The sequence below is a fragment of the Podarcis cretensis genome (genome assembly GCF_951804945.1).
Source record: "Podarcis cretensis genome assembly, chromosome: 5".
NCBI lineage: Eukaryota > Metazoa > Chordata > Lepidosauria > Squamata > Lacertidae > Podarcis > Podarcis cretensis.
The window spans coordinates 62,762,556-62,788,785 of record NC_137174.1 but is presented as its reverse complement, the minus strand read 5'-3'; the positions used below and the strand labels follow the sequence as shown (position 1 = coordinate 62,788,785).

At 39.4% G+C, this 26,230-nt stretch overlaps 2 protein-coding genes across 2 annotated transcripts in view; one reads left to right on the top strand and one right to left on the bottom strand.

Annotated features, from left to right (window-relative positions):
• The first annotated feature begins 776 nt into the window (after window positions 1-776).
• PCCB (propionyl-CoA carboxylase subunit beta) lies at window positions 777-20,456 on the top strand. Its single transcript, XM_079976887.1, has 15 exons — window positions 777-972; window positions 4,165-4,284; window positions 5,777-5,845; window positions 6,704-6,760; window positions 7,987-8,100; window positions 9,130-9,240; window positions 9,923-10,031; window positions 11,203-11,323; window positions 12,473-12,554; window positions 13,854-13,977; window positions 15,122-15,229; window positions 16,431-16,531; window positions 17,681-17,779; window positions 18,164-18,257; window positions 20,018-20,456. The coding sequence occupies exons 1-15, from the start codon at window positions 796-798 to the stop codon at window positions 20,137-20,139; spliced, it is 1,608 nt and encodes a 535-aa protein (XP_079833013.1). The 5' UTR covers window positions 777-795; the 3' UTR covers window positions 20,140-20,456.
• Window positions 20,457-24,054: 3,598 nt separating this feature from the next.
• The window catches only part of STAG1 (STAG1 cohesin complex component), a 106,727-nt gene continuing 104,551 nt past the window's right edge, over window positions 24,055-26,230 (bottom strand). Inside the window, exon 34 of the mRNA XM_079976834.1 lies at window positions 24,055-26,230. Within this exon, the coding sequence (XP_079832960.1) occupies window positions 26,207-26,230 (24 nt within the window). The 3' untranslated portion in view covers window positions 24,055-26,206.

Genomic DNA, 26,230 nt, shown 5'->3' with positions numbered 1-26,230 from the left:
CCAGCTGTTTTCGGACTACAATTCCCATAATCCCTGAGCACTGGTCCTGTTAGCTAGGGGTGATGGGAGTTGTAGTCCCAAAACATGTGGAGGGCCGAGTTTGGGGATGCCTGTCCTATAGTGACAGTAGTCATTGAACATGTACAAAAGGTAAAAATTAAGAACAAAAGATGTCTGTATCTTTAATAACTGAATGTAAAAAAAAAAATCAGCATAGGTAGTCTCCACGCGCGGAGAAGCACTGTGGCTTGCCAAAACGCACCTATTCAAATTCGGTCTTCTGCAGACATCTACGCACTGTGCAGAAGTCCTTTCTGCTAGAGCTCCTCACCTTATTTCCAACCTAACCCGTAACGTGCACTCACATCGGGGCACAGCAAATTAGTGGAGACGCACTCTAGTGCGATAGCCCACATCTTGCAATAAAAGCACAGCCTGAAGGGAAAAAGAGGTCTCGGGCCTGCGCAGCAGTTAACACCAAAATGCTCAGCGCATGAAGATGCCAGCAGCGTGACGTGCAACCACATTGTACCGTATTAAAAAAAACTGCTTTTAAGCGGTCGGCGGGGGCGTCTTCATGCGCAGTGTGCACCCCGCCGAGGAAGAAGAAAAGAAAGTGCGCTCTAACACAGTTCGTAACAGCGTGAGGAGAGAAGCAGCGAGGCAGGCGTAACAGAAATATAAAGGGAGGCTGGGCGGGGCAAATGGCTGCTGCTGTTTCCACGCTTCGGGAACCTGCCCGCCTCATCCGCCCCCCCCGCCCCGTGTGCGCATGCGTCCCCGCAGTCCACAACCATGGCCGCCCTGCGGATCCTGCCCTTTCGGCTGCCGAGGGTTCCCCTGGCGTTTTCCCGCCGGCTCAGCAACAGCCCCCCTCGGCGCGCGCCCACGGTGCCCGAGCGCATTGAGGAGAAGCGTCGGGCTGCGCTGCTCGGCGGCGGCCAGGCGCGCATAGATGCACAGCACCGGCGGGTGAGCTAGAGAGAGAGAGCGAGGAAGCCTCTGGTTGGGCTTGCAACAGCTGGCTGCTCCCGGGCGACCCTCGGAGGGACGAAGGTCCCACACTCGCTTTCCTGCCAGAGCGGGGACGCTGCCTGGAGAGTCTAGTTGGTTTAATATGCCCCTGCCCGTATTCTAATAAGATGGGACTGGGGTCCGAGACCCTTCCCAGTGGCCCCCAATTTCAAATTGGGTTATGTGGGGGCTACTTACAAACTACTATCTTCAAAGCACATTCGAAGCACAAATTTCCCTCCTCAATTCTGGGCATTGGAGTTGGTTAGGGATAGGTGGGAATTGTAACTCTCTGAGGGTTTAACTGCATTTCCCAGAATTGTTTTGGGGGTGGGGAATGTGTGTGAAATAAGCAGCCCGGATCTAAGGTTAGCCCTGGTTCATCTTGTCTACTTAAGGCCACATATGTGAGGATTTGGAAGTACTTGTACAGGAATGCAAAGTCAAGAAAGTTCTGAAGCCCCCATTAAAAGCACTGTTTCCCAAATATTTTGAAGCTACACTGACTGTCATGTCTCACATTTTTTAAAACACTGATACACATGTGAAGTTACCTTCAGATGTTATCCATTCTCATTTTCAGAAAGGGAAGGCAGCAATATAATGGTTGAGGGTACCTAACTATAGATGCACAGAGAGAGTGTGGATAAATGTGAATCAGAAGCATATGTTTTGCAAAGTTCCTGGGATGTTTTTTACCATTCCCATATTACGTATATAGATATGCCAGCAGATATATTATGGGTATATTTATTTTCTTCATATGTCTTCAGTTTGAGGAGTTGTATTGTTGGAAATACAGAGAAGAAAATATTCATCCGCACAACGTGATTAAGCTATTGGATTCACATCTAGATGGCCACAAACCTTGTTAGCTCAAAAAACTGGATGTATTCATGAAGGATATGTGTACCAAACATTATGAGTCATTATAACTGAATGGAATCTACGTGGCTTGTGGGCTCTTAGAAGAATTGGGCTGGCTGCTGCTGGAGACAGTGGTTGTGTTCAGATGTAACACTAAACCATGGTTTAGTATTACATGAGTGAACAGTTGTGGGCGATGTGCTCCCTCAGCCTTCACAATTGGAAGCTAGTGATAATCATGGCTAGTGGCAAATCTGATTTGTGTGCAAACCATGGTTTTCTGGTTTTGGACACAATTACAAGGTATAGGTTGTTGCTAACTACAGTCAGATGTTTCTGGTTATAGAGTGCAAGGGGAGGAAAAAGTACGGTATATGAATTCAAGGCTTCAGGTTGCTAGGGGATGAAATAACTAAGTCATGGCATGACCCTGATGTGATCTGGCAAGGGAGTTTTATATTAACTGTGCTCCACCCCCTCAGCAGTTCAGTCTGTTGAGGAATGAATAATCGCTTTGCAGATTGCATCCTGTAGCTGCATCTGTAATGCTGAAGATCATTAGACTCGTCCCATGTTACCAACCACCTTGTTTTGCTTTAATTCAGGGCAGACAGTTATGGCTTGAAGATCCCTTTGAACTTGCAGTGGAAATAGGAATTAATCTGAACTGTTTTCTGAGGCTCAAATAAGTATCTTAAAATAATTGCTTTCCCTATCATGTGTCAGAGACCTAAGGTAAAGCACTTATTTATTTAAATTATTAAAATAGCTTAGTAATATTAAAATATAAGACAGTGTCATAGAAAGAGATACAACATAAAAAGAGTAATATCAAAACAGGAATTAAGTAATAGCTTGGTCCAACCCAAGGGAAAGCTTGGCCAAAAAGATATTTATTTACAACTGAAGCAACTGACAGATGATGCTTAATCTGCACTTTTAGCGATACTTATACTGATTTTATTATATTTTGTATGTTGTGTACTACCTTGATATACTTTATGAAAGTACAGATTAGAAATATTTCAATAAATAAATAAAACAAGGGTATTCTATAGTGTAAAGGGCTCTGGCAAGAAATATCCCCTTTACTCCAGATGATTTAAGTGATTTTACAGATCTAGGCATGGTCAGGTAGTCTTTCAAATAACCTGGTCCTGAGTTGCTCAGGGCTTTATATGTCACTAACAAGACCTTGAACATGACCTGGTAGTTTATTCGGCAGCCAGTGCAGCCATTTCTGCAAAGGTCATTAGCAGGACAAGATTACAAGTGGCCTTTTGGCCAGTGAGGATGATGGTGCCTAAATGACCCTTCTTTTTCCTAATGAAAGGTTAAATCAGAGGCATGTAATTTTCTTTCTTTTGTCGTTGTTGCTTGTAGCTTCTTTTGCTATGCATTTGCCTTTTATAAGGCTCTCTTTGAAGTGCTGCTTCTATAACATTTTCAGTGCTTGAATCTATATAAGATGAACATTTTTGCAGGCTTCTTAAGATTTTGAGGTGTGGGGGAATCACCATGACAATATGTGACTTATGTAAATTCAGCAATTTATTTTTGTGTCTGATGCCTATTTATATATGAGCAATAATAATGGGGAAATTAAAATAGTTGGATGGTAATTTAGAGCCCCTGTCTTGCTTCTTAAAATGACTTTTGCATGTTTTAAAGGATCAGGCTGAAAGATAGCCCTGTTATACATTTACTTTTTAGATTACTAATAAACTTGTATAAGCTTTTTGTGATTGGTTTTTCGACTCCGCCGGTGTACTACATCATACCTTACATCAAACAGAAAAAGTATGATTTATTTAACTTGTTCTATCTACCCTTAGAAAAGCACATTTGTAAGTTCTGATACTACATTTAATAGTTTCACTGAAGTCAGACTGTTAAACATGTGAATACAATCCTTTTTCTTTGCTAGCCCCTTCCTCTACTAGTCCTTTATGGGTTTTATTCTCTTCAACATATGTATATAACTCGGCATTGCTTACTTAAAAGGACGAAAATGTAAAAAACCAATTAATCAATAAATCTCTGACAAAATGATCGTTCCAGAAGAGAGCAATTTCTATATTTGAAGGGAAGGTGAAATTAAAAAGGAATTCAGTTGCAATATTGAGTTTAAGGCAGCTGCTTTCTGAGGAGCAAATTTATGGATTTGAATAAAATCTTAAATTAGTATATGACTTTCTCTTTATATTTGTAATTATGCTTGGCTCTGGTGTACTGAAATGATCTCCAAACCTTACCTTGTTCATATTATTTCCTGCACTTCAGGGAAAGCTGACAGCCAGGGAGCGTGTTCTTCTTTTACTGGATCCTGACAGTTTTGTAGAATATGACATGTTTGTGGAACACAGATGTGCAGATTTTGGGATGGAGGCTGAGAAAAACAAGGTACCTGGTATATATTTTGCTCGCACTCTTGGGACTGTTTGTCATTTGGAAATATCTGGCTGATTCTAGTGCCTGAGTCTGGATGGTGGATGGTTTACTCTAATAGAATGGATGGTTCTCATCTCTTTCCTCTATACATGCTCTACCTCTTCTTGGTTCATCTCCAATCATTCAATATGTAGTACTTTAGAGACAGAGCCTGACTTGGATATATTACATTCCCTTTCAGTTTCATGGTTGTATTTTACTTACTTCCAATTCATTCCTGTTCCAGGTGATGATGGACTTATGTTAGTCTGTCTGGATGAAGGAATTATGGCAGACAGTTGTTTCAGCTGGGCTATCTTCTCATCCGTTATTTATAAACTGAGCAAGGCAAAGATATTGTTAAACAGAGATTTTAATGGAGATTGACTTATGGGGTAGCCCAAGCGCCGCGGTTCGAATCCCTGCGGCGGGGTGCGCTCCCGCTGCTCGGTCCCAGCGCCTGCCAACCTAGCAGTTCGAAAGCACCTCCAGGTGCAAGTAGATAAATAGGGACCGCTTACCAGCGGGAAGGTAAACGGCGTTCAGTGTGCGGCTCTGGCACTGGCTCTGGTTCTGGCCAGAGCAGCGATGTCACGCTGGCCACGTGACCCGGAAGTGTCTCCGGACAGCGCTGGCCCCTGGCCTCTTAAGTGAGATGGGCGCACAACCCCAGAGTCTGTCAAGACTGGCCCGTATGGGCAGGGGTACCTTTACCTTTACCTTTAATTCTAAGAATGGGATGCATTATTTGAATTGTTTGTTTGTTCCTAAATACAAGAAAGCTTTTTCCTTGGAATATTTTAACCTTACCTTCAAAGTTTTAGAAGGTAGATAAAATGAAGTTTTAAATAATAGATACTGCTCTTGTAATAATGAAAAGGTAGAATCAGTTTTATGCGTTTCAAAATGTGGGTTGTTTTTTTTAATAAGCCAGCTACAGAAACTACCGTAATCTATCCTATTACACAGTACTTCTCAGGTTGCTCATCAGAGTTTCTGTTGATCATTTTCTTGAATGGCTCTAATTTATAAATTACAGAGCAAGTTGCAAAATTCTTAAATGACACAATTTTGCTTTGACTATCTAGGACTACTTTCTTGTTTTTCTTCCTGTCTTTTCATGATCTTATAGATCCTATATTCTGTTGCTTTTGTTTTTATTTGTGGTTGGTGGAGTGTAAATAAATTATACTCAGCATTAAAGGAGGCTGTTTAGAAGTATGTATTTTTCCTATCCCTCATGACCATCATTTTTTGTTGATCATCTGCTAAGTGCACAATAATATGGAAGTCAGCCTGTTTTAAATGATACAAGCAAAGTGTAATTGAAATGTATACTCTGCCCTAAATAGAGAGTTTAATTTTCTGGTTAGCAAATACTTGCTTTGGTCATTTATAAGAATTAGATTTCGTTATTTAATCATATTGCTGTTCTGAGTTGTACATTCTTTATTCTCTTTTGCAGTTCCCTGGAGACAGTGTGGTAACTGGCCAGGGTAGAATTAATGGCAGATTGGCATATGTCTTCAGTCAGGTATTGCTATTTTGTGTTTTCAGTTGCGAACTTTTTCTTTGAAGCCTTATAAACATTTTTGTATTTCTTTACATTTGCTTTTCATTTGCAGTGCATTTAGTTTGCAGGCATGTATTATGCCTGCAATTCAATAGAATTTTAATTACAGTCAATAAAATGACTACATCTGTCCATTTTGACTATTTATACAGTATTTCACAGCATGTTCTTGGACTATGGAATCCTTATAACTTGTAAGAATAGAGTTGCTTTGCAGAAGCTTACTTCTGATACTGCAGTCCCTTGTCTCTCTTTTTTTAAAAAAACAACAACAACAGGGAACTGGTTATAATACAACATTTTAACAAGCGTGACTAACCCATTGCCCTTCAGATGATGTAAGGCTGCAACTTCAATATTTCCTGACTACAGTATTTTCCATGCTGCAAGAGTTGCAGGAGTCCATTGGGAATAAAAGACTTGCACTACAGAAACCTTGTGGGATCTTTATATTTTGTACGTGCATTGATTTCTGGCATCACAGTGGTACCTTGGGTTACAAACACTTCGGGTTACAAACGCTTTGGGTTACGAACTCCGCTAACAACTTTTAAGCTGTTAAGCTGTATCTTAGTCCCTCCTCATGTGCATGCTCTGCCTGTGTAGGGATAGATTGCACTCCTTCCATGAGGGTGAAGTCTGTTGATATTTTCAACTTGCTTGAAGACAATTACACTGAATAATTGGGAGTGCAAAAAAGTCTGTTTTACTGGTGCTCAAGGGCAAGGCAGGGGGGAAAAATCTAAATCTAGTATATATATATATTTGGCATTCTAAGCTATTATTGTATTTGATCTTTGAAATACAATCTTTATGTAGGACTTCACTGTGTTTGGAGGCAGTTTATCTGGAGCACATGCTCAAAAGATCTGCAAGGTAAGCATTTTAGAAGACAATAGTTACAAAATTCTTAAGTGCCTGCAGCCTGCAAAATATGACAACGGAGTGTTTTTAAAAGTACATTATGCCTCACATGAATCCTTGCTACATTGAAGTTTATTTCATCCCCTTCCCTGATTAGTGTCTTCAAGTCTTAAGATACCATTTTTTTCAACATAATACAGATAGATACAGTTTCAAAATAAGTGTAAACACTCCTGAATTTTAAAAAAAACCTCATCTTATTCAACTCATGGCAGTTCCTTTTCAACTAAGCTACTCAGCTTGTGCAAGCCCCTAAATCTTAATAGCCTATTGCTTATTCGGCTCCAGTACTGCTGAATTCCCTCTCTCCAAACATAACCTATTTTTTCATAATGATAAGAAGTCCATTTGTTATTACAGAAGCTAAGATGTTGCTAGGATAAAATACCTCACAGTTAATTCATTCAGGAGTACATTTGAGGTCACAATTCCTGATAAGTGGTGATATGAGTTGTGAGAAGTATCCATTTTTGACATTTCCTGAATATAACAAATAGTTGATGAAGTACTTCTCTTGGTAGTCCTTTCTAGAAGATAGATGTATATGGTTAAAAATGGGTGGGGGCTTTTTCAGAGAGGTTTGCCTGATACCTGCCTCCAGTTTGATACACCAATGTCGTTTGGGTATCAAATATATTGTTACTTTCCCAAGATTTTTAGATAAAGTTTTGATCTTGCTGTATTATGATGCTTTTGTGATCTTGTGGTTTTTTTCATTTGTCACACTCTATAATCCTTAAGTGCCCTTTATCAGATGGGACGGGCTTGCATGTCACTCTAAACCATGGTTTTAAAACTATATAGAGAAGCCTCAGTGAGCTGAGCAAAGCACTGAGGATCTCTGAGGCTCATGATGCTAAATGATGGCTTAGCGATATGTGTGAAGTAGCCCAATGTTTAAGATGGTCAAGCACAAATGTTAAAGAGAAGAGTTAATTGAACATGAAGGTGTATTAATAATAATAGTGCCAGGTGGGGGTGGTTGACTGGCCAGTAGAGGTTTATCTGTAGATGTCGTAACAAGAAACAGACATAGGACTTGAACGCATTCTGATCAAAAATGAAAAGAGATCCTATTTTATAATATGATTATTAATTATAATAAGCGCTCACTATTTTATGTTAATTAAGCTTGTGGTAGGACTTCACTAGTAAATCAAGAGTTTCTGTATCCTCAGATAATGGATCAGGCTGCTATGGTTGGTGCTCCTGTTATTGGGTTGAATGATTCTGGAGGGGCCCGGATCCAGGAAGGAGTAGAGTCCCTGGCTGGTTATGCTGATATATTTTTGGTAAGAGACCTCTTAGGTAAGCAAGCTGATTCTTGACGCTACAGATGAATAGCCTAGGAGCCACTTCTGACTTTCTGAAAAAATAATGAAACAGGAAGCATGAGTGACACAACATTTCTTTTCCTGCTGCTTCCAGGTCTTACGTGAGGGACCGGGGAGGGGGCTTTTCTCCTTTATACAGGGGCAAAATGCACATCTTCTCTCTCATTTTCTTTTCATGAGATGCTGTTGTTTCTAGGTGTTGCTGCTAGAAGTCACAATTAAGGGGGAACAGGTCCTGAAATTAATATACTTCATTTAGGAGGTTATTTCTTTTGTTACTGTTACTTTTTAGGCACAATGATACCTCCCTGACCTTTCCCCTGGTTGCATCAGTATGTCTCCCCACAGGTATAAAGACTGTAGTGCGTATTTGGTTCCTCATTTTAGCCCTCTCCTGCAAACAGAGAGCTGCTGCAGCCATCAGCATTCACAAAGCTCTCCAGGCAGCCAAAGGGAATAATTTTTATTATGTGGGTGAATGAACTGCAGTAGCAGCATCTCTCTCCTTGCTTGTGAGTACAACCCTGGAGCCAGAAGAGGGCTGGAAAACGGCTCTCCATATGCATCTGTCTGTACCAGCTGGCGGAAGCAGCAGCTGCTGCCGCCACCAACACATTGGGCATTCAGTACACATGGGACTTCAGCTTGAGCCTGCTTCAGGAATCTGATCCTGGATACTTAATTCTCTGACATTGCCTCTGTCTTGTGCTTTTCTCCCTTTTCCTTGCCATATTTGTTCTGATGCACAGGGTTTTGAACTTGGATTAATTTGGATGGGAGTTTAAGATCCCGGTTAGTGGATGAACAATGAAGCTAGAACAAATTGAATGTTATTTCTGTTGGCTAATACATTCCTACAACATCATATTTTTTACATGAAATAGTTTGTTGCAAAAGTTTAACACAGATTTAGGAGCGCTTTGGGAACTTTGACTTGGAAGTGGTATAAAATGTGTAAGCAATGGAGATGTTTGTTTTCTTTTACAGAGAAATGTACTATGTTCTGGGGTAATACCACAGATTTCTCTTATTATGGGCCCTTGCGCAGGAGGGGCTGTCTACTCTCCTGCTTTAACAGATTTCACATTCATGGTAAAGGTAAGGATGTAATGTTAGTTGCCTTTGACTGTAATAATAACATAGTTACTAGGGAGTAAGCCACATTGAACACAGTGGGACTTAATTCTGAGTAAACATGAAGAGAATGAGTCTTACGAGAGCAGTTGTTTCAAGGAGTTTCTTGCTAGTGGTGGCTGACTCTAAAAATGGATGTATTTCTGTTCCTTTAGAAGCTCTGGCTTAAGGAATAACATCTTTTTTTAAACTGCCCTGCTATTTCAGGCTGTAGCTGTCACCTTTCACATCTTCTAATTATGCCGTGTCTTAAATATCTATTGAGTCGGTTGGCTTTGAGCTGTAAAAATTGTCTTGCTTGGAAATGAAAAATGAGAGAGGATATTAAAACTGGAAATTTCAGTCGTACTGGACCTGCAGTTAAGGTGGCACAGTCTGTGCTGTATTTTTTTGCAAATACAGGAATGTAAATGCTTTACTGGGAATCCCATGCACCAGCTGTGTGATCTGTTGAGGACTATGGCTAAATTAGAGTGAATTCCAACCAAATGCCTTGTTAGTTTGAATCAAAATAAATTAGAAATTGAAATATTTGGACCTTTTTAAATTAAGTTTTCCTATTTTGAAAGCACTAAGGGATGAAAAATGCAAACACAGAGATTGTCACATCTTGCACCTCATACTTTGCAGTTGTTGTTTCTTGCAGGACACATCCTATCTATTCATAACAGGCCCTGATGTAGTCAAATCAGTCACCAACGAAGATGTTACTCAGGAGCAACTTGGAGGTGCAAAGACCCACACTGCAGTATCAGGTCAGAAATGGTTAAGTTGTTTATAATTAACATTTGCTCCTATTTGCAGTCCCCTTATGAAGTGATTGAAGGACAATATGAAGAACATAGTAGTCCAGTCATATAAAATTAGTCTTGCAGATTAGTTTGGAACAGGCACCCCCAACTTGCAGCCCTCCAGATGTTTTGGCCTACAACTCCCATGATCCCTAGCTAATAGGACCAGTGGTTAGGGATGATGGGAATTGTAGTCCAGAACATCTGGAGGGCCGAAGGTTGGGGATGCCTAGTTTGGAACATAGTAAAAGTACCTGCTGGTTGTCTTTGGCTGAAAATTATACTACAGGGGGTGACAGAAGACTGTTACTAGAGGTATTGTAAGAGAATGTGTGTAAGAGAGATGGAGATACTGGGGCTGCTCCTGTCTAATAAGTGTCAAGGGGGAAATGTACCATTAGAACTGCCTTATTTGATCCCTGACCATGTTGCACCCAGCCTGCTTCTATGCATGGCGATCCTGTTTAGCCATAATGGCTCATAGTTGCTGATGTGACTGTGTGCGAAAATACTTTTTCTTCTATCTTTCTTGCTAGTCACTTTCATTGGTTGAACATGAATTCTAGTACTGGGTGTGTGTGTGTGTGTGTGTGTGTGTGTGTGTGTGCACGCACACGCGCGCTCTGCCACTTTCCTAACTCTGTAAACCTCAATAACATGGGTGCGAAACTGTTTTTAGCCTGATGGCTACATTCCCTTGTAACTAACCTTCCTGGGACTGCTGCCAGTGGTAGATAGGGCCATATCTCTTTCTCTCACACTTACACATATACATCCACAGACACATTCAGTCTTTCAGATCCATTTAACACCTGCTTTATTTATTTTGCAAAGGGGCTGAAAATAGGGGTTCAGTATGACCCTTGAAATGCAAGATGGAGTGGAACAAGACTAGGATGGATGTTCGGGGTGGAAGTAGATGTGTGTAAAACACTGGCACAGTTGATCAAATATGACTGCTGATCTGACACTGTTTCTTTTGGTGGACATTAAGAATATCCACTGGCATTTCAGTTAATGCTATGACATTTTAGAGCTTTAAGAATTTGCTGTGAAGTTCTATTTCTTGTCCTGTTGGAAAGTTCATTGGAATCTTTGCAACGACAGATGGATGTTTGATTTTTTTGTATTATAGGGGTTGCACACTGTGCCTTTGAGAATGACATAGATGCTTTGCTCAATCTCAGAGAGTTTTTTAATTACCTACCGCTTAGCAATAAGGATCCAGCTCCTGTCAGAGAATGCCATGACCCTATGTAAGTTATATTTACAAATAATAGATGTTCATAGAATCAAAGCGTGTTTCAGAGTTTATCCTGTCAAATGTCTGCAAAGTTACAGGCAATGCCCATTTCACGTGGGGGTTCTGTTCTAGGGCCCCACATGCATTGGCAGAGCGCATATAAGTGCACCCCGCCTGGTTCTGCCTTTTCTGTGACATGTTGAGTGATGTATTTGGTAACTTGTGGGTTCAGCACCATACGTGCGTGCACGATCATGCTTCTTTAGGACGTGTGTTATTCGGTCTTTGCTTGTATGATTTTCTCGATTTGTATCATTGAAGGAGACACCTATCCCTTTGAACCCATTTAGGAAATAAAATTCCTGGGTGATTTTATTATTTTTGGATAGATTCACAATTAAGTCTTGTGAAGTGGGGATGCAATGGGACTTTGGCTTCCATGTGTTATAGATACTCCTCCACAGAGATTCCTGTTGGAGGTCTGAAGAGTAGAAAACAAAAAGTCTCCTTTAACAGCAGTGGAAGGGTATGGTATATGTTGCCGTTCAGTTGATGGGCCAGATTTTGGATATTTTCTTTTACACTTTTGCCTCCTATCACTTCCTTTTGCTGGTTAACAAAATGAGGCTGTTCTTTCCTAAGTAGTATCTGAAAATGCAACAAGTCAACTAAAGAGAATGGGTTGAATTCGGATTTCCCTTCCATTTTTGTAGGCAGCCGAAATCCAGCAAAAGGCTCTTGGTTGATCCATAAGGGGGTAGGATAGATGTTTTTGTTGATGTTCCCACCAGCCCCAGCAATATGTTCCATGCTAATATGGAGTGTCCCCTAACCTTCTGGAACAGCTTTTGGGGGGCACAATGGACTGCAGATGAAAGGTGCAATTAACAAAAATTGCCTGCTCTTCTCCATCCTCCAGTACAAGCAGGACGCATATTTGGATCCATCTCAGTGTTGGAGGGTCCTTTACTGTAAACATGGAGAATAAAGTAAAAGCGCGGGGGGGGGGGGATCTCCTTCATTCTCTCAATATTCTGGAATTGAATTCTGGAATTCAGTCAAATAGTCCTAGGTTGTAGTCATGTCTCCTCACATGAGTAATTTTCTCGTATGAATTATGCTACGATGTAAGTTTATTCCTTTCCATTCTCTGTGTTTAAAGCAACCGGTTGGTTCCTGAGTTGGATACCATTGTCCCGATGGAATCTACTAAAGCTTATGACATGGTGGATATTGTGCATTCGGTAAGCTCTGTGTACCAGTGTATTACAGCTGTTGCGATAATTTTGTGTTTACACATGATGCATAAATATCCATTGCCTCTGAGAATTGTTACATGTTGTAAATACGGTGCATTTTCTTGGATGTATGCACGCTGCAAAAATACCGTTATTTAGAAATGTGTTCCTTAGTAAAAGTGGGAAAAGGAATATAACTGGATATATAAAAGGGTTCTTCGCCTTTATTCTCACCATTTGACAAAAGGTTATGCAACCTGTGGGTTAAACATGATTCTAAATTGCATTATATCACTGTATCTGAAGAAATGGTCTTGATGCCGACATTAACTACCATTGATTTCATTGATTTCATATATAAAGAAGATGTATAGCTTTAATTATTTCCATGGTGTTTGATTTCCATATAGTAAGTGTAAAATATGGTTACAATATTCATTGTTTTGAGAGTCAACTATAATTGGACACCATGCTTTGGAGGTGTTGTAATAATAGTGGCTGAGCTCCAGGGTGAGTCACTGATCTTTCTCCATTTTTAAAAAATAATAAAGATTTTATGTTGGTGTGAGGATCCTTTGACCTCATTCTATGTCTAAAACAGTGGGGCCTTTAATGGTCTGAGGGCCATATGGTCTTGTTGCAAACCCCCTAGGGGCCACATTCCAAATTTAGGGTGGTGAAATGTCTCTCCAGCCCCATGATACACTCTTAATTTTGGAAGTTACTCAGTGGAACCATAAATCTAACCAGGATCAGTCAGGAATTTCAAAATGAATCTTACTAACACTTTTAACTTTAGTGCTGTATGGAAGAGCACTGTCGACAAGACGTCTTAAGAGCAGGACTGGATTTAGGTTTGATGAGGCCCTAAGCTACTGAAGGTTATGGGGCGCTTTATATGTCCAGCTGTCCTTTGTCAACTACAAATTGTCGCTGTTTTTTATGCTGAATATGTGCTATACGGTAATTGATGGACCTAATAGGTATCTAAAGCCATTTGCACATAACAAAATATGTATTTTATCAAAGTAATTGTTGAACTGAAATACAATTGGAAATGTACATCCAGCTTTTTTCCCCCTTTAAATTTTTTGGGGGCCCACAAGAGAGTGGGGCCCTAAGCTATAGCTTGTTTAGCTTATACGTAAATCCAGCACTGCTTAAGAGCAGTATATTGAAAAAGATTCTTAAAATACTGTTTCAACTGTCTTACATTTTAAATCATCTTTGTGTGATACAGATATATATAGGAGTGTGTATTTCACTGCTCCACGACAGTAAGATATTTGAATCTCATTTGTGTAGATAGTTGATGAGAGAGAATTCTTTGAGATCATGCCCTCCTATGCCAGAAATATCATTGTTGGATTTGCCAGAATGAATGGAAGAACTGTTGGAATAGTTGGCAACCAGCCCAAAGTAGCATCAGGTAAGAGGAGGGTGGCAGTGGCTGGGAACCTTTATAATGTCAATTTATGTTGAAAGCTTGGAAAACTTACATTTGCATGTTGCATCTGTTTAAAATCTCATTGCTGAATAGCTCGATAAAAAAATTTGGTCCTAAGGTAGTTTAGTGTTCTTTTGCAATTAAGATGAAGGTTTGGCGCTCTGTGCATACTGCAAATAGAGTAAAACCTGCTTTACATCCTTGTGTTGTTCATGCTTTGTAAGTACCGCTGGCCAGTATTCAAAGAACCATGAAACGAGATGTGCTTTTAGGTGTAAATAAGTGGTGTGTTGGTGGTGTTATCATAACACCACCATTTCTGTACATGTTTGGAATCTATTTCCCTCTCCTGGTATCCCTTTTATACACCCACCCACACGTCACCACCTTCTTTCCTTCTCTTCTTCCCTCCCTCCAGTCCATTGGATCGTTTTATACTTCTGGCAAAGTATTCGACTTCCAAGACTAACTGCTTGGATATACCTCCCGTAAAAAGAAATGTTTTATGTTGATAAACTTGGTCAGCTGAAGATGTTAAAAATCTTTCAGCATCAGTGAATTATAGGATTAGTCCTGCAATTATAGCAAGATTTCAGGCACCTCAGTCTGAAACATCCAATGGTGGTCATGGTTACCAACATAGCTCATGTTGTTACAAGATTTATATGTAAGTGTTTTGGTCTCTAAATTGTTGGCGTTTGCTGGGGCGAGTGGCATTTTAGAGAAGAATAGAATTCAGCTGCCATATTGATATTACTTGTTTTGATTCCCTCCCCACCACAGATTAATGTAAACGACTTACAAAGCTAAAATGTAGTCATAGATAACAGCTTCCTGAGAATAGCAAGAGTACGTGTGTTTCGTGAACATTTATGCAGGTTAGATAAACTCTGTTCAGTATTTCACAAGGAGGTAGAAAATGCTCTTTTGCATAGGGTGTGTAAAATGTTGCTACTGTTGCCTGTTTGGGTGATACCTAACCAAGTAAACTCAGGGTAGACCCATCAATTTTAATGAGTACCCCGAGTATGATGAACATTGAATGTCACTTTTTGTATACAATGGCCACTGCAAAATGTTCTTGAAAAGCCTTGTAAGAATCTTGTCTACTTTGTCTGAAATTTAGGCTGTTTGGACATAAACTCCTCCGTGAAGGGAGCCCGTTTTGTTCGCTTCTGTGATGCTTTCAACATTCCTCTGATAACTTTTGTAGATGTACCTGGATTTTTACCAGGTAGGTTTTTCTTCTGCATCTTCTTTGACTGAAGATGGAAATGAATTGAGTGGAAGATATTTCACTTGATTCTTCTTACCTTTGGAACTGAAAATAGTCCTTGTATCAAGGAATTGGGAGGTGGGGTTACTTTTTATTTCAAGTGCAGAGGTAAAGCCATTACTCTATCCTTTGCACAGCTTCCTCCTTCCTGTCACATGTGTAAAATGACATCAGTCGCATTTTTAACATTTATCATCGTGAGGTTGAACATTCTCACAGAGATTGTATTCCTGGAGAGACTTTAGTAGTGGTGCAAAATCCACTGAAATAAAAAGTATGTGAAAAACACTAGAGAAAGAAAAGGTATTATTCTTTTCATCCAACTTAACTGCCCTGTGTCATCCTTCTTTAAGTACACAATTAGTTTAAGTACTTTGTATACACCAGGAAGCAGTCTTTTAGATCTCTCTATGGGGGCTCTATAGCTTTCAAATGAGAATGAGTGTCGTGGATACAGCTCTTCATGGCACTGACCTGCCATGAAGTAAAGCTGCATTATATAGCCTGCGTTTATAGCTTTTTAGCTCCTGTGCTGGTGAATATTATGGAGGCAATAGGGATACCTGCTCTCCTTAAGCAGTTGTTGCTTGCCTGTGCTTCAGGCGAGTGCTGAATCACGAGGCTGACATTTGTAGAATGCATTTATTGGTGCCATTTAATCACATATAATTAAAACAGTAGAACTAGGATAAGATTTTGGTGTAATAAAAGGTTTTGGCTCAGTGGATCCCTTTCAGTCAAACCAAGAATTGCCATGTAGAAGGTTATGTGGGATTTGCTACAAGGCTGTATGTAGATCTATTATAAGAGCGTATGAAAAGTCCTGTTGGATCAGGCCAAAGGCTCATCTAGTCTTACCACCTTGTTCTCCCAGTGGCCTACTAGAAGCCTGTGCAATGCCTGCAAGCATGAAATTCCCAGCCTCTCTTCTATAGATGCATACTGCCTCTGACAGTGGAGGTAGAACATAGCCTTACCCTCCACGATACCCAGCCTGCTGGTTGGTGTTTGATGCAGTCATGCAGTCTACCTCTACTCTTGTAGAGGCTTTTAACAGCTATCTTAATTAGTGCTGGGTGTATAGTTTCTTATTAAATATCCTCTCTTGGAGACAGTAAATTTCCTTTAACCATGTTTTGCTGGTTCCTGTTGTTTTCAGGGACATCTCAGGAATATGGTGGGATTATACGCCATGGAGCAAAACTGCTCTTCGCTTTTGCAGAAGCAACTGTGCCAAAAATCACTATTATCACAAGGAAGGTGAAGTAAAATTGTATTGTATAGTTTCTAGCTGCCACATGCTGTTGAGAATGCATAGAAGATATTTGTCTTATCTTCAGCTCAGCTGACCTCATCAACACCAATTCTTCCAAGCTCTGTTTCGATTTTTTGTATCATAATATAACATCATTTTTTGCTTCACTAATACTACTAAATTTCTCTAGATAACTCACATTCAAGCCTGTTTCCCCTTAACAAATGCTGCTTCCTGAGCTGCTTCTAGCCTAATGACTCTCACATAAGTTATTTTATGTAGAATCTGAATACAACTGCCTTATACATACACAATCTCAACCTGAAGTCTTGGATTATATGTTATTTCTAGTTTGGGAACACTCATTCCAGGGCTAATTGCCTGATGCCTAATTTGATGAGTTTTAGGCACCAGGCCAAGTCTTTTAATAGGCCCACACTTTTAACATTGAAGCTGCTGCATGAGATTTATCATCTGTTTTATGTGCTGCTCTTTTCTTATGTATAGTTATTGTATTCTAATATTGCCAAGTATTTAACTATTTTTGCAAATCACCTTGATAATTTTTAATTAGAAAGCAGGATACAAATTTCTTAAATAGTTCCAGGTCTGGCTATGGCAGAGGATAAATATGAGGGGATGTTTAAGGAACATTACACATTCTAGGAATGCAGGATGCTTCCTTATTCAGAGTCAGGCCCTTGGTCCACCTAGCTTAGTATTCTCTGCATTGACTTGCAGAGGCTTTCCAATGTTTCAGAAAAGGAACATTCCCACCCCTACCTGGAAATGGTCAGGGACTGAACCTGGGATCTTCTACATGCAAGGCAGATGTTCTGCCACTGACCTACGGCCCTTTTTAAGATACCTAGAAATCAAGGAATAAACTATATAGGTTTAAAAGTCTTTAAGTGGAGAAAGGGAAAGATGAATGAAAGAGAGAAGGAAAGCTAGGCCATTCTACTGGAATTTGAAAATGCTTTAAATAAGTGAGAGTGGATGCTTCATGATAACTATATCACATAATTTTTGAATGGTTGTAGTAGGAATTGTCTGCTTTCATACTATTAATATTAAGAGACTAACTATCCTGGTATATAAACATAATGATTAAATACAGTACATAACTTGTTGACACTTATTTCCTGTTCCAGGCTTATGGTGGGGCCTATGATGTGATGAGTTCAAAACATTTAAGAGGAGATGCTAATTATGCATGGCCAACAGCAGAGGTAGCAGTGATGGGTGCCAAGGTAATTCTCACTTTGTCCCCATTTGTACTCAGCTTATCTGGGTCTGGCAGGTAGGCCAGATTGTTACACCACCCCTCCCGCATGGGTCAATCACTTGATGGCATCAATTAGCTGATCGGCTGTGCCTTCAGATCCCCTTTTGGCTGAGCCAAGTTTTTATCTGCTCCACACCTGATAGCATAACATCAGGTGTAGAGCAGGTGGGTGTGGCTTGGCCAAAATGGCCTTGGAGGCCAAATGGGGAATGCTGGCAGGCCTGATTACCTGTAAGCTGGAGGTTCCCCACCCTTGTTGAAAATGGTTTAATGATGACCAAATCCACATTCCAAAGGCCTTTACAACTATGGGTTGAAATAATATCATATTCTTATATTTTCTTCTTAGGGAGCCGTGCAGATAATTTTCAGGGGGAAGGGGGCACATGCAGAAGCAGAATATGTGGAAAAGTTTGCAAATCCTTTCCCTGCAGCAACCAAAGGTAGTGGCTTTGAGAATGTCTATTATTGAAATTTCAGATACATAATTAAAGTTTTTTATTGTGATTTCAGTGTTCTTTTACTTCTTATTTGGGTGTTTATTTTAACTGCATTCAGATGATCATGTATGAGGTTAAAAAGCTAATATGAATTAGAATTTTGTCCCTCCGCCAGCCCCTTTGTTCTTCCTCTATGCAGGCAATCAAACCATGAAGTCTCTTAAGTAATCATCATTTCCCATTTTATCTGAATCGAGCTACTGTGGTTACTTGCTTTAAAAAAAAATCCAAAGCATAGAGCACTGGTTTTCTAAATTTTAACTAAAATTCCTTCTTGGGGTTGTCCCTTCTTAAACATTGATATCTGCAAAGCATAGTTACAAAATTGAAATGTATATAAACTCTATAGCCAACTACCTTCCTGGCAGATTGAACATTTAAGAAAGTCAATTCAGGCATGTGGAGCAAAGGGGAATATATTTTCATATTACAGTTCATTACATTTATTTATTCGTTCTTAGAACTTTCGAAATGTGAGCAAAGGCACAGAATGTAAAGCACCATCAGCTGATCTTCAGGTCTTGCAAAGCCCCTTCTTTGTAAGCACAGACCATCAACTGATTGATGGTGCTTGCAAACCCCATTTGGGGGCAGGTAACTGTGATTGATGGTGCTTGCAAACCCCATTTGGGGGCAGGTAACTGTGATTGATGGTGCTTGCAAACCCCATTTGGGGGCAGGTAACTGTGACTTGACTGACATGGAACCACATGGGGATGCCTGGCAGACCTTCCTCCACCCACATGTATGATGCATTGGTGTGTGTATATATGTATTACGGTGCATTGTTTGGAATGCAAAGCAGAAATTACTAGGCTCTTTAACATTTATAGCTATGTGTTTCACGATCAGGCCCAGGATCAGAGCCACTTATTTTTAGTTGTATCCCCTGCTTCTAGATGACTCAAATCCTCTGCCTTTGAGAGCTATGGCATGATTGTTTAATCAGAGCATTATTTAAGATCCATGATCCCATTGCTTAGAGCAGTGTTTCCCAACCTTGGGCCTCCAGCTGTTTTTGAACTACAATTCCCATCATCCCTGACCACTGGTCTTGCTAGCTAGGGATGATGGGAGTTGTAGTCCAAAAACAGCTGGAGGCCCAAGGTTGGGAAACACTGGCTTAGAGGTTATGCATCTGAGATGAGACCTTAAACTTATTATAGTAATTCTGAAGTAAAATGATCTCTGTGTTGAACAGCATAATTTGCAGTGTTTCTGAAGTGGTTTTCTTCTTTTAAAAATTACAAGAGAGAGATGGGAACTTGCAGAATTGCAGTAAAATTGTTCAGTTTTCATATGTAAATGTAATCAGAATGATGGCAAATGTTTTTGCAAAGCCATATTTAAGCCATATTCCAGATGTTTGGCTTAACAGGTTGTTTCTCCTCCCTTGCTTGTTTGGAAAAATGAAACATTTCTGTGGACTTAAATCATGAAATCAAATATTGGTGATCAGTACACCCTAAAATCCTGATTTATCCCTTTTTAGAGGAATTTGTTTGTATTTAAGTTGATGAATAAGATATGCAACACTTTAGCAGTTCATGGCTTCCTCTGGAGCAGCTTGCACAAAACATCAACTTCGATTTGGTGGAAGGCTAATGTGAACCTATTAAAGGATTATCTACTGCATGATGCTTTTTGCTGCAGAAGCAGTTACAGAGCAATGGGAGTAAACTGTCATACCTGTTTTATAACAGGGTTTGTTGATGACATCATCCAACCTTCTTCAACTCGACTGCGAATCTGCCGTGACTTGGAAGTCCTGGCTAGCAAAAGACAATCTAACCCCTGGAAGAAGCATGCCAATATTCCTCTCTGAATTTGTTTTAAGGAAAAGGGATGATAGGTTGCCAGGAAAGCAGTGGAGCCCAACTCAAATCCTGACTCGGAATCGTCGGAAGTATGTGGAAATTTTTATGGATTATATTCTAGAAGGGTTGGGATACTATGAGATTGTAGACAAGGAATCAATTGTACATTTAAGCAAAAGGTACAACATATGGAAGTTGTCACGATATGCTGTAACTTCACAAGTCTAAAGACAGAACGGATAATCATACATAAATGTAAAGCCAGCATATTGCAACAGAAGTCTAAGAGAATATGGAATTAAACTATTTTGTTTCCTTTAAACAAGATTGTCTGTGGGGAGATTATTTGTGGATTAGATTCAGAGGATAATAATGCAAAACAGGATTTAATCCTGCAAGGGGAGATGGAAATTACCTGCATGGGATTCATCACAAGAAAATATTACAGGATTTCAAGGTTTTCTAATGCAGATGTTATTCAGTATAAATTTCTTATCTGTCAGATTTTGGTCTCCTCAGCTACCTAACAAGACTATTCTCCTACCACAAGAGATTGTTTTAGGCCTCTGAAAGGCTTGTGAGAGACGATTTTCCTTTGTGCCTATGCATAGTACTTCTAATTGAGGAGCCCTTTTGCCAGGTAGAACCAAGCAGGCCAAAAGAGGTTCATTCATTCTGGCCTGATATACCTTACATACAGAATTTAGGCACTTTTAAGGTAATCTCTGGTTCCCTGTCCTCTATTAAGTATTTTAAGTACTAATCATCAGTTCTGCTTGGGGTTTACTGCATGATTGGCGTGATAAATGTAATGTGTATAGCCTTGTAGTAATGACAAATTTAGCAGGGCATGCGTAGCAGTTTCAACTTCCTTCAAACCCCACAGGCATGTTCACTGTGAATATGGTTTGCCTTCAAATCTGCCCTGCAGTAATGCTGATGGAAAGATGTTAAATCTGGCAAGGGTAAGAGCTCTTCTAAATTTGGGTATTTCTGTTTTGGAGAAATACCTTGCTGGAGGAAACCCCTGCCATTATCTTTAATTTCTAGATACTTTGTCATTTCACTCATGTGGCATTGCAGCTCAACATCCCATATTCGTTGCTTAAATGTGGCTCTCTCATATCTACAGGTTATCAGAGCCTGCAGTGTGAACCCTAGACTTCTCAGTTTCTTTTCCATTTTGTTTGACATGTTTGACAATTAAAATCAAGGGTGCCAGACTTACCGGGAAGAAAATTAGTTTTAGCCAGTAATGGAGCTTCAGAATCCACATCCAGCACCGAACTGGGATTTGTTCAAGGGGAAAAGATAGTCAGAAAACTGGGCTAACAAATATTCAAAGCCTTTGACAGAAAAGTAGTAATAACAATAGTTCTAACCCATAATGGACAGACTAGAAGTCCTCCTGTGTTACATGCATAGGTTCAGATGAAGTAGATATTTAGCGCACACAATACAAAGACCATGGAAAGGTAATTTGGAAAAAAATTGGTCACTGTTTATTATATTGGAGTAATCTGTTCCAAGATTCTTCTGTAATTGTTAGTAAAACTACAATAAATTTCCAATACAAACAATTTAGAGAAGAACTATACAAACGGGTATTTATGTAGCCCTAAGTATTTACAAGTCCCACCTTTAAGTCCACCTCATCTCTGCAAAGCTCTTGTAATTGAGAGGGTGAGTTAAGACAGCAGTTGAAACACATTTACAAGTGTGTTGGTAAGTAATGGTTATTAACCATAGACAAAACAGGGTTAAAAGAGACTATGTAATTGACATGGTTAGGGACAGTGGATATGCTAGAAACAAGAACAGCATGGACTCATAACAATGTATTTGAGGTCAGAAGGAAACAAGGTTCATAAGTCAGCAATATTAATATTCCTGTTTGGTATGCAGAAGGTGGATGCATTCCTCATCTTGTTCCAATAACAGAAAGGATTACCATTTACGAGCATTTTAATGAACACATTGGGATAATTAATTTGGACAAGACCACCTGCCAGCATACTTGCACCATTCAAGATTAATTGAACTAATAAGAGTAGCAGCTAGTGATGGACAGGACAATATCAAAAAGGCAAGATAAAGCTGGCTGATGCAGCCAGAGAATACTGTCACAAGTTGTTCTAAATGACATCTCCAAGACAACAAACAGGCACCTTACACCCGATGTATTAGTAATGCCAGGCAAAAACTTCAAGTATCAAGGTAGCAAAGCACATGAGCTCTATTAAGACTAGAGCATCTTTGTGACTAACTCCTTTAACCTTATCCACATTTTCCTGTCTATGGTTGGCAGCCCTTTAGGGCAGAGATTTTGCAGCAATAGAGCACCTAACATGTATGCTACTACTAAAGCTGCGGGCATGAAAATTAAAATATTTAAACCTAAGGACATCTGTACTTATTAGGGAACCAAGAAAAGAAAATTATGACTAAAAGTGGGACACTAAACCACAAATATTCCACTGCATTGCTGTTCCAATATTATTATCACTCAAGTATCAATATTCAGTCCAGGGTTCAACAACCCTATAAAAATAGCAGATGTTCTTTACAACAGACACTCACTGTTTTTTCATATAGGTTATCACAATTGTACAGAATTCCGAAGTGTGTTCTTTAATGTGTGTTTAAGAGAACAATTATAGATTGGATAGTGCCACAATAGAAAAGTTGATTACTACTTCTAGAAGTTGGATAATTTTTCTCCTTGCTGCACCCTTTGGGCAGGGAAGTTTCCTTTGTCAGAGGGTGAATTTAAAGAGTCCAAAGAGATAACAGTACTTTATGTAGACCTATTGAATCAACTGTGGTTGACATCAAGTTGCTGTACAAATGTGTTGCATGGCTTCTGGACTCTACTGGTAGAAATAAATAGGCAAAAATGCTAAAATCCAGACACTTATCTTCTACCCCTGCCCACCCAAGATAAGATACAGAGGAGCTACAGGCGTTCTGTCAATAAGAAATATAGGAGACCACATATCTGGAGAGATCTTTTTTTAAAAAAATAAAAATAAACAAATATTAATTTACACTCCACCAATCTTATATCATGGAACCAGAAGCCATATAATATTTGTCAAAGCCAGTCTACAATCTATTGTGTGATGGTAAGTTGTTCCATTCTCAGGTGTTTGCCAGGTGTAGAGAAAAGAACAAAGTACTTCACCTTATCAACTCAGACAAGGAGACAGACTTTGGAAACCCAACTCAAGTTTCTGTCCCATTTCAGCAAAAAAGATTGTCTGAATTCTGTACTTTTTCTTTCACTGTCAAGTAAGGTTTCACTTACAGGAACTCCCATTTCGATGTGCAGCATAACCACAGATCTTCCAAGTTGATTTATTAAATGCTTATTTTTGAACTTGTTATGCTTTTGTATAAATGACCACCAAAGTGGTGGCAGGAGAGGCTTGGGCAATAAGTGTATTGACAGGAGAAATGCAGAATGTCTACTGAATTCTGGAGGGCTTTTGTACACATGATTGCACAATCATGAGGTGGTGGTTCTTTCAATGAAAGCAGGAGACTTCTGAATCCTGTACCATCAATCAGATTCTGCAAAGTTTTCTGCACACATTACAGGTCACAGTATCAGCCCCAATCTCAACTCCACATGCTCTGAATCTATTTACTTGAATTACACATTAGGTATGGGTAAGGAACAGCAACTGCTTGGGGAAATGCAAGGTTTTCAAGATGCGGAAATGTTTCACTTAAGGGTGAAACATATTCACTCTTACTTCAGAAGGAAAAACCCTCAATGTCTGATCTGCCCAGAATGCTGGGCAAGCAGCAGGATTAGCACACTTTCAAGCTTCACTATAGGAAAATATTTAGTGGTAGACAGACCAAACAGAAAGCACCCATTTTCAAATGCTTTTGTGGAAAGGACTCCACCGCACATGTGATTTTGAGGAGTTTATTAAAGGAAAAGTGAAGCATCAGTTTTAAATTGTACAAAAGGAAAAAACCTCAAATTGTAAATGTACAATTTACAGAATTACTAGCAAAACCAATCAAGGAGACACATTTTTAAAAACCTATTGACCGCAAACTGAACTGGAAACCCATTGGAGGTAACTTACTTGTAAACGGCTTTTCTTTTACAGAATTCTATAAGGATCAATTAAAATTCAATTTTCCATATGAAGGGCTGTGGAGCACAAGCTTTGTCTCTGATGGATTTAAACCACCAGCAGCTATGCCACTCTGCCCACTACACTGATGTGCTACTGCACCATTTGTGTCCACTGTTTTGGGAGAACTTGTACTTTGTCCTGAAGCACCAACTCAGTGACTTTAGCAACTTTTCAATTCCTAAACAACTGCCTTGCTTGAATTATTAGATGTTTTTGGCAACCAAAATTTGAGTACTGTACAATTTTTAGGAGGGGAAACCCCGACTAAATGATTTGATTTAAATGGTGTCTTTGTCTCCCAAAAGGCAGGTAAGCATTGGATGCACCTTGAATTCAATAAAAGGACCTTTATGGGAGGTAGGTCAGAGTTTTTTTTTTTTTGCAACTGCTATCAAAAAACACCTCTGAAGCAGGTATATTAGAACTGGGTCAATTTAGATCTGCTTTAAAGAACACTAACATTTAAACTCCAAAAAGAAGACTAGTTTGGCCTCATTTTTACAAATGTTCTTATTAACAGGAGCTGTGCTCACCTCCGAGGAACAAAATCAGTCCTTTAACTACATTAGCAGCTACCAGGAAGAATCATAATATCAAAGCAGAGTGAAAGTCCAGATCATTGAAGACACTGAAAATATCTTAGAACAAATAATTAGCTGATTGGTTTTTTGGATTGTTCTGCTTTTTAGAAAATCATTTAATAATTACTCTTAATAATGCACAGTTAACACGGAGAATGTAGCTGTATTCCATTGTAAGCTTAAGAACGTCACCATCTAAGCACAAGTTTCTATGCAGCACATACAGTAAATCTAACTGGCAAAATTAATTTACAAAAATAGCACAAAAGGGTATTTACGGCATGGAAAGTTAGACACTTCTCTATGGTACAGTTAAAATTGCTTTGAAAATGCAAGTGTGACTTCTGTCTCCCTCCTCCCACCACCCCACCCGGTGATTTGCATTCCTCAGGAAAGTTGCTGCTTTTGTACCTCAGATCTGACAGGCCATGAAATAGGTAGTAGAAACAGCAAATAGATTACTTTAGAACCACTGGTTTGTTTTTCTGAGAATATTTTATTTGCTGGTATAAGTTGCTAAAAATGCACAGAACAAGTACCAATAGAAAATGTGCTGTTTGTGTGTTCCCCTAGTGCTATATAAAATGAATGTTACACAGCGTCTGTTGGAAAAGTGGCTTATGGACATCTCTTATTTTATGCCCTCTTATAAATAAAAAATAAATCTTCTCAGAAGTATAAAATCTGGGGATTTTTTCTTTTCAGAATCTGACTTTTTGGCAGAGATGCATACACCTGACTTCTAGCCTCTTTTGCAAGAGTGCTCCACTCTCAATGGTCAGAGAGGATCTAGAAGTGTACCATACTGCTAGTCACATCCAGTGCGTTTAACAACACTTCTCCAGCCAGGATGGCCTGCTGATAGCATCACTGCTGGTCAATGGCTGACAGGCATAAATTTAATAAAATGGCTAGCTTCTAAAACATAAAAAGGCAAATGTTAAAACATTTTGAAGTTGTACAGCAGAAAAATAAAGTTAAAAAGTTTTGTTTTCATTCAATGTTTTCTGAAAATGTGTAGAACAGTGTTTATTTTTTAACTGTTTTAATTTAAAAGCTTCTCCCCATCCAGGAAAAAAAACCTGCATTAGGACTGTCAAGGACAGGGAAACAAATGATTTGTAGGTCAGCCTTTCTGAGGTGACTGGCCAATATTCCTTGTTTCATTAAGAAGCTCCTCTTCTCTCTCATTACAAAAAGGAAATGACCTTAATAATTTGGTTAAAAATCAAACCAAATCACATCAAAAATGTGGTTTTCATATAAGCTATCACAGTATATAGGCCTTGAGCTCTAAAGAACAGAGTTCCACATTTGTATAGTGTCTTCGCCAGACTTCAGAACATTGGCATTCCAAATCC

Coding starts and splice junctions, on each gene's coding strand:
- PCCB (XM_079976887.1), top strand. CDS start 796: ATGGCCGCCCTGCGGATCCTGCCCTTTCGGCTGCCGAGGGTTCCCCTG. Junction 16,532..17,680: donor TCACTATTATCACAAGGAAG/GTGAAGTAAAAT, acceptor TTCCTGTTCCAG/GCTTATGGTGGGGCCTATGA. Junction 18,258..20,017: donor TTTCCCTGCAGCAACCAAAG/GTAGTGGCTTTG, acceptor GTTTTATAACAG/GGTTTGTTGATGACATCATC.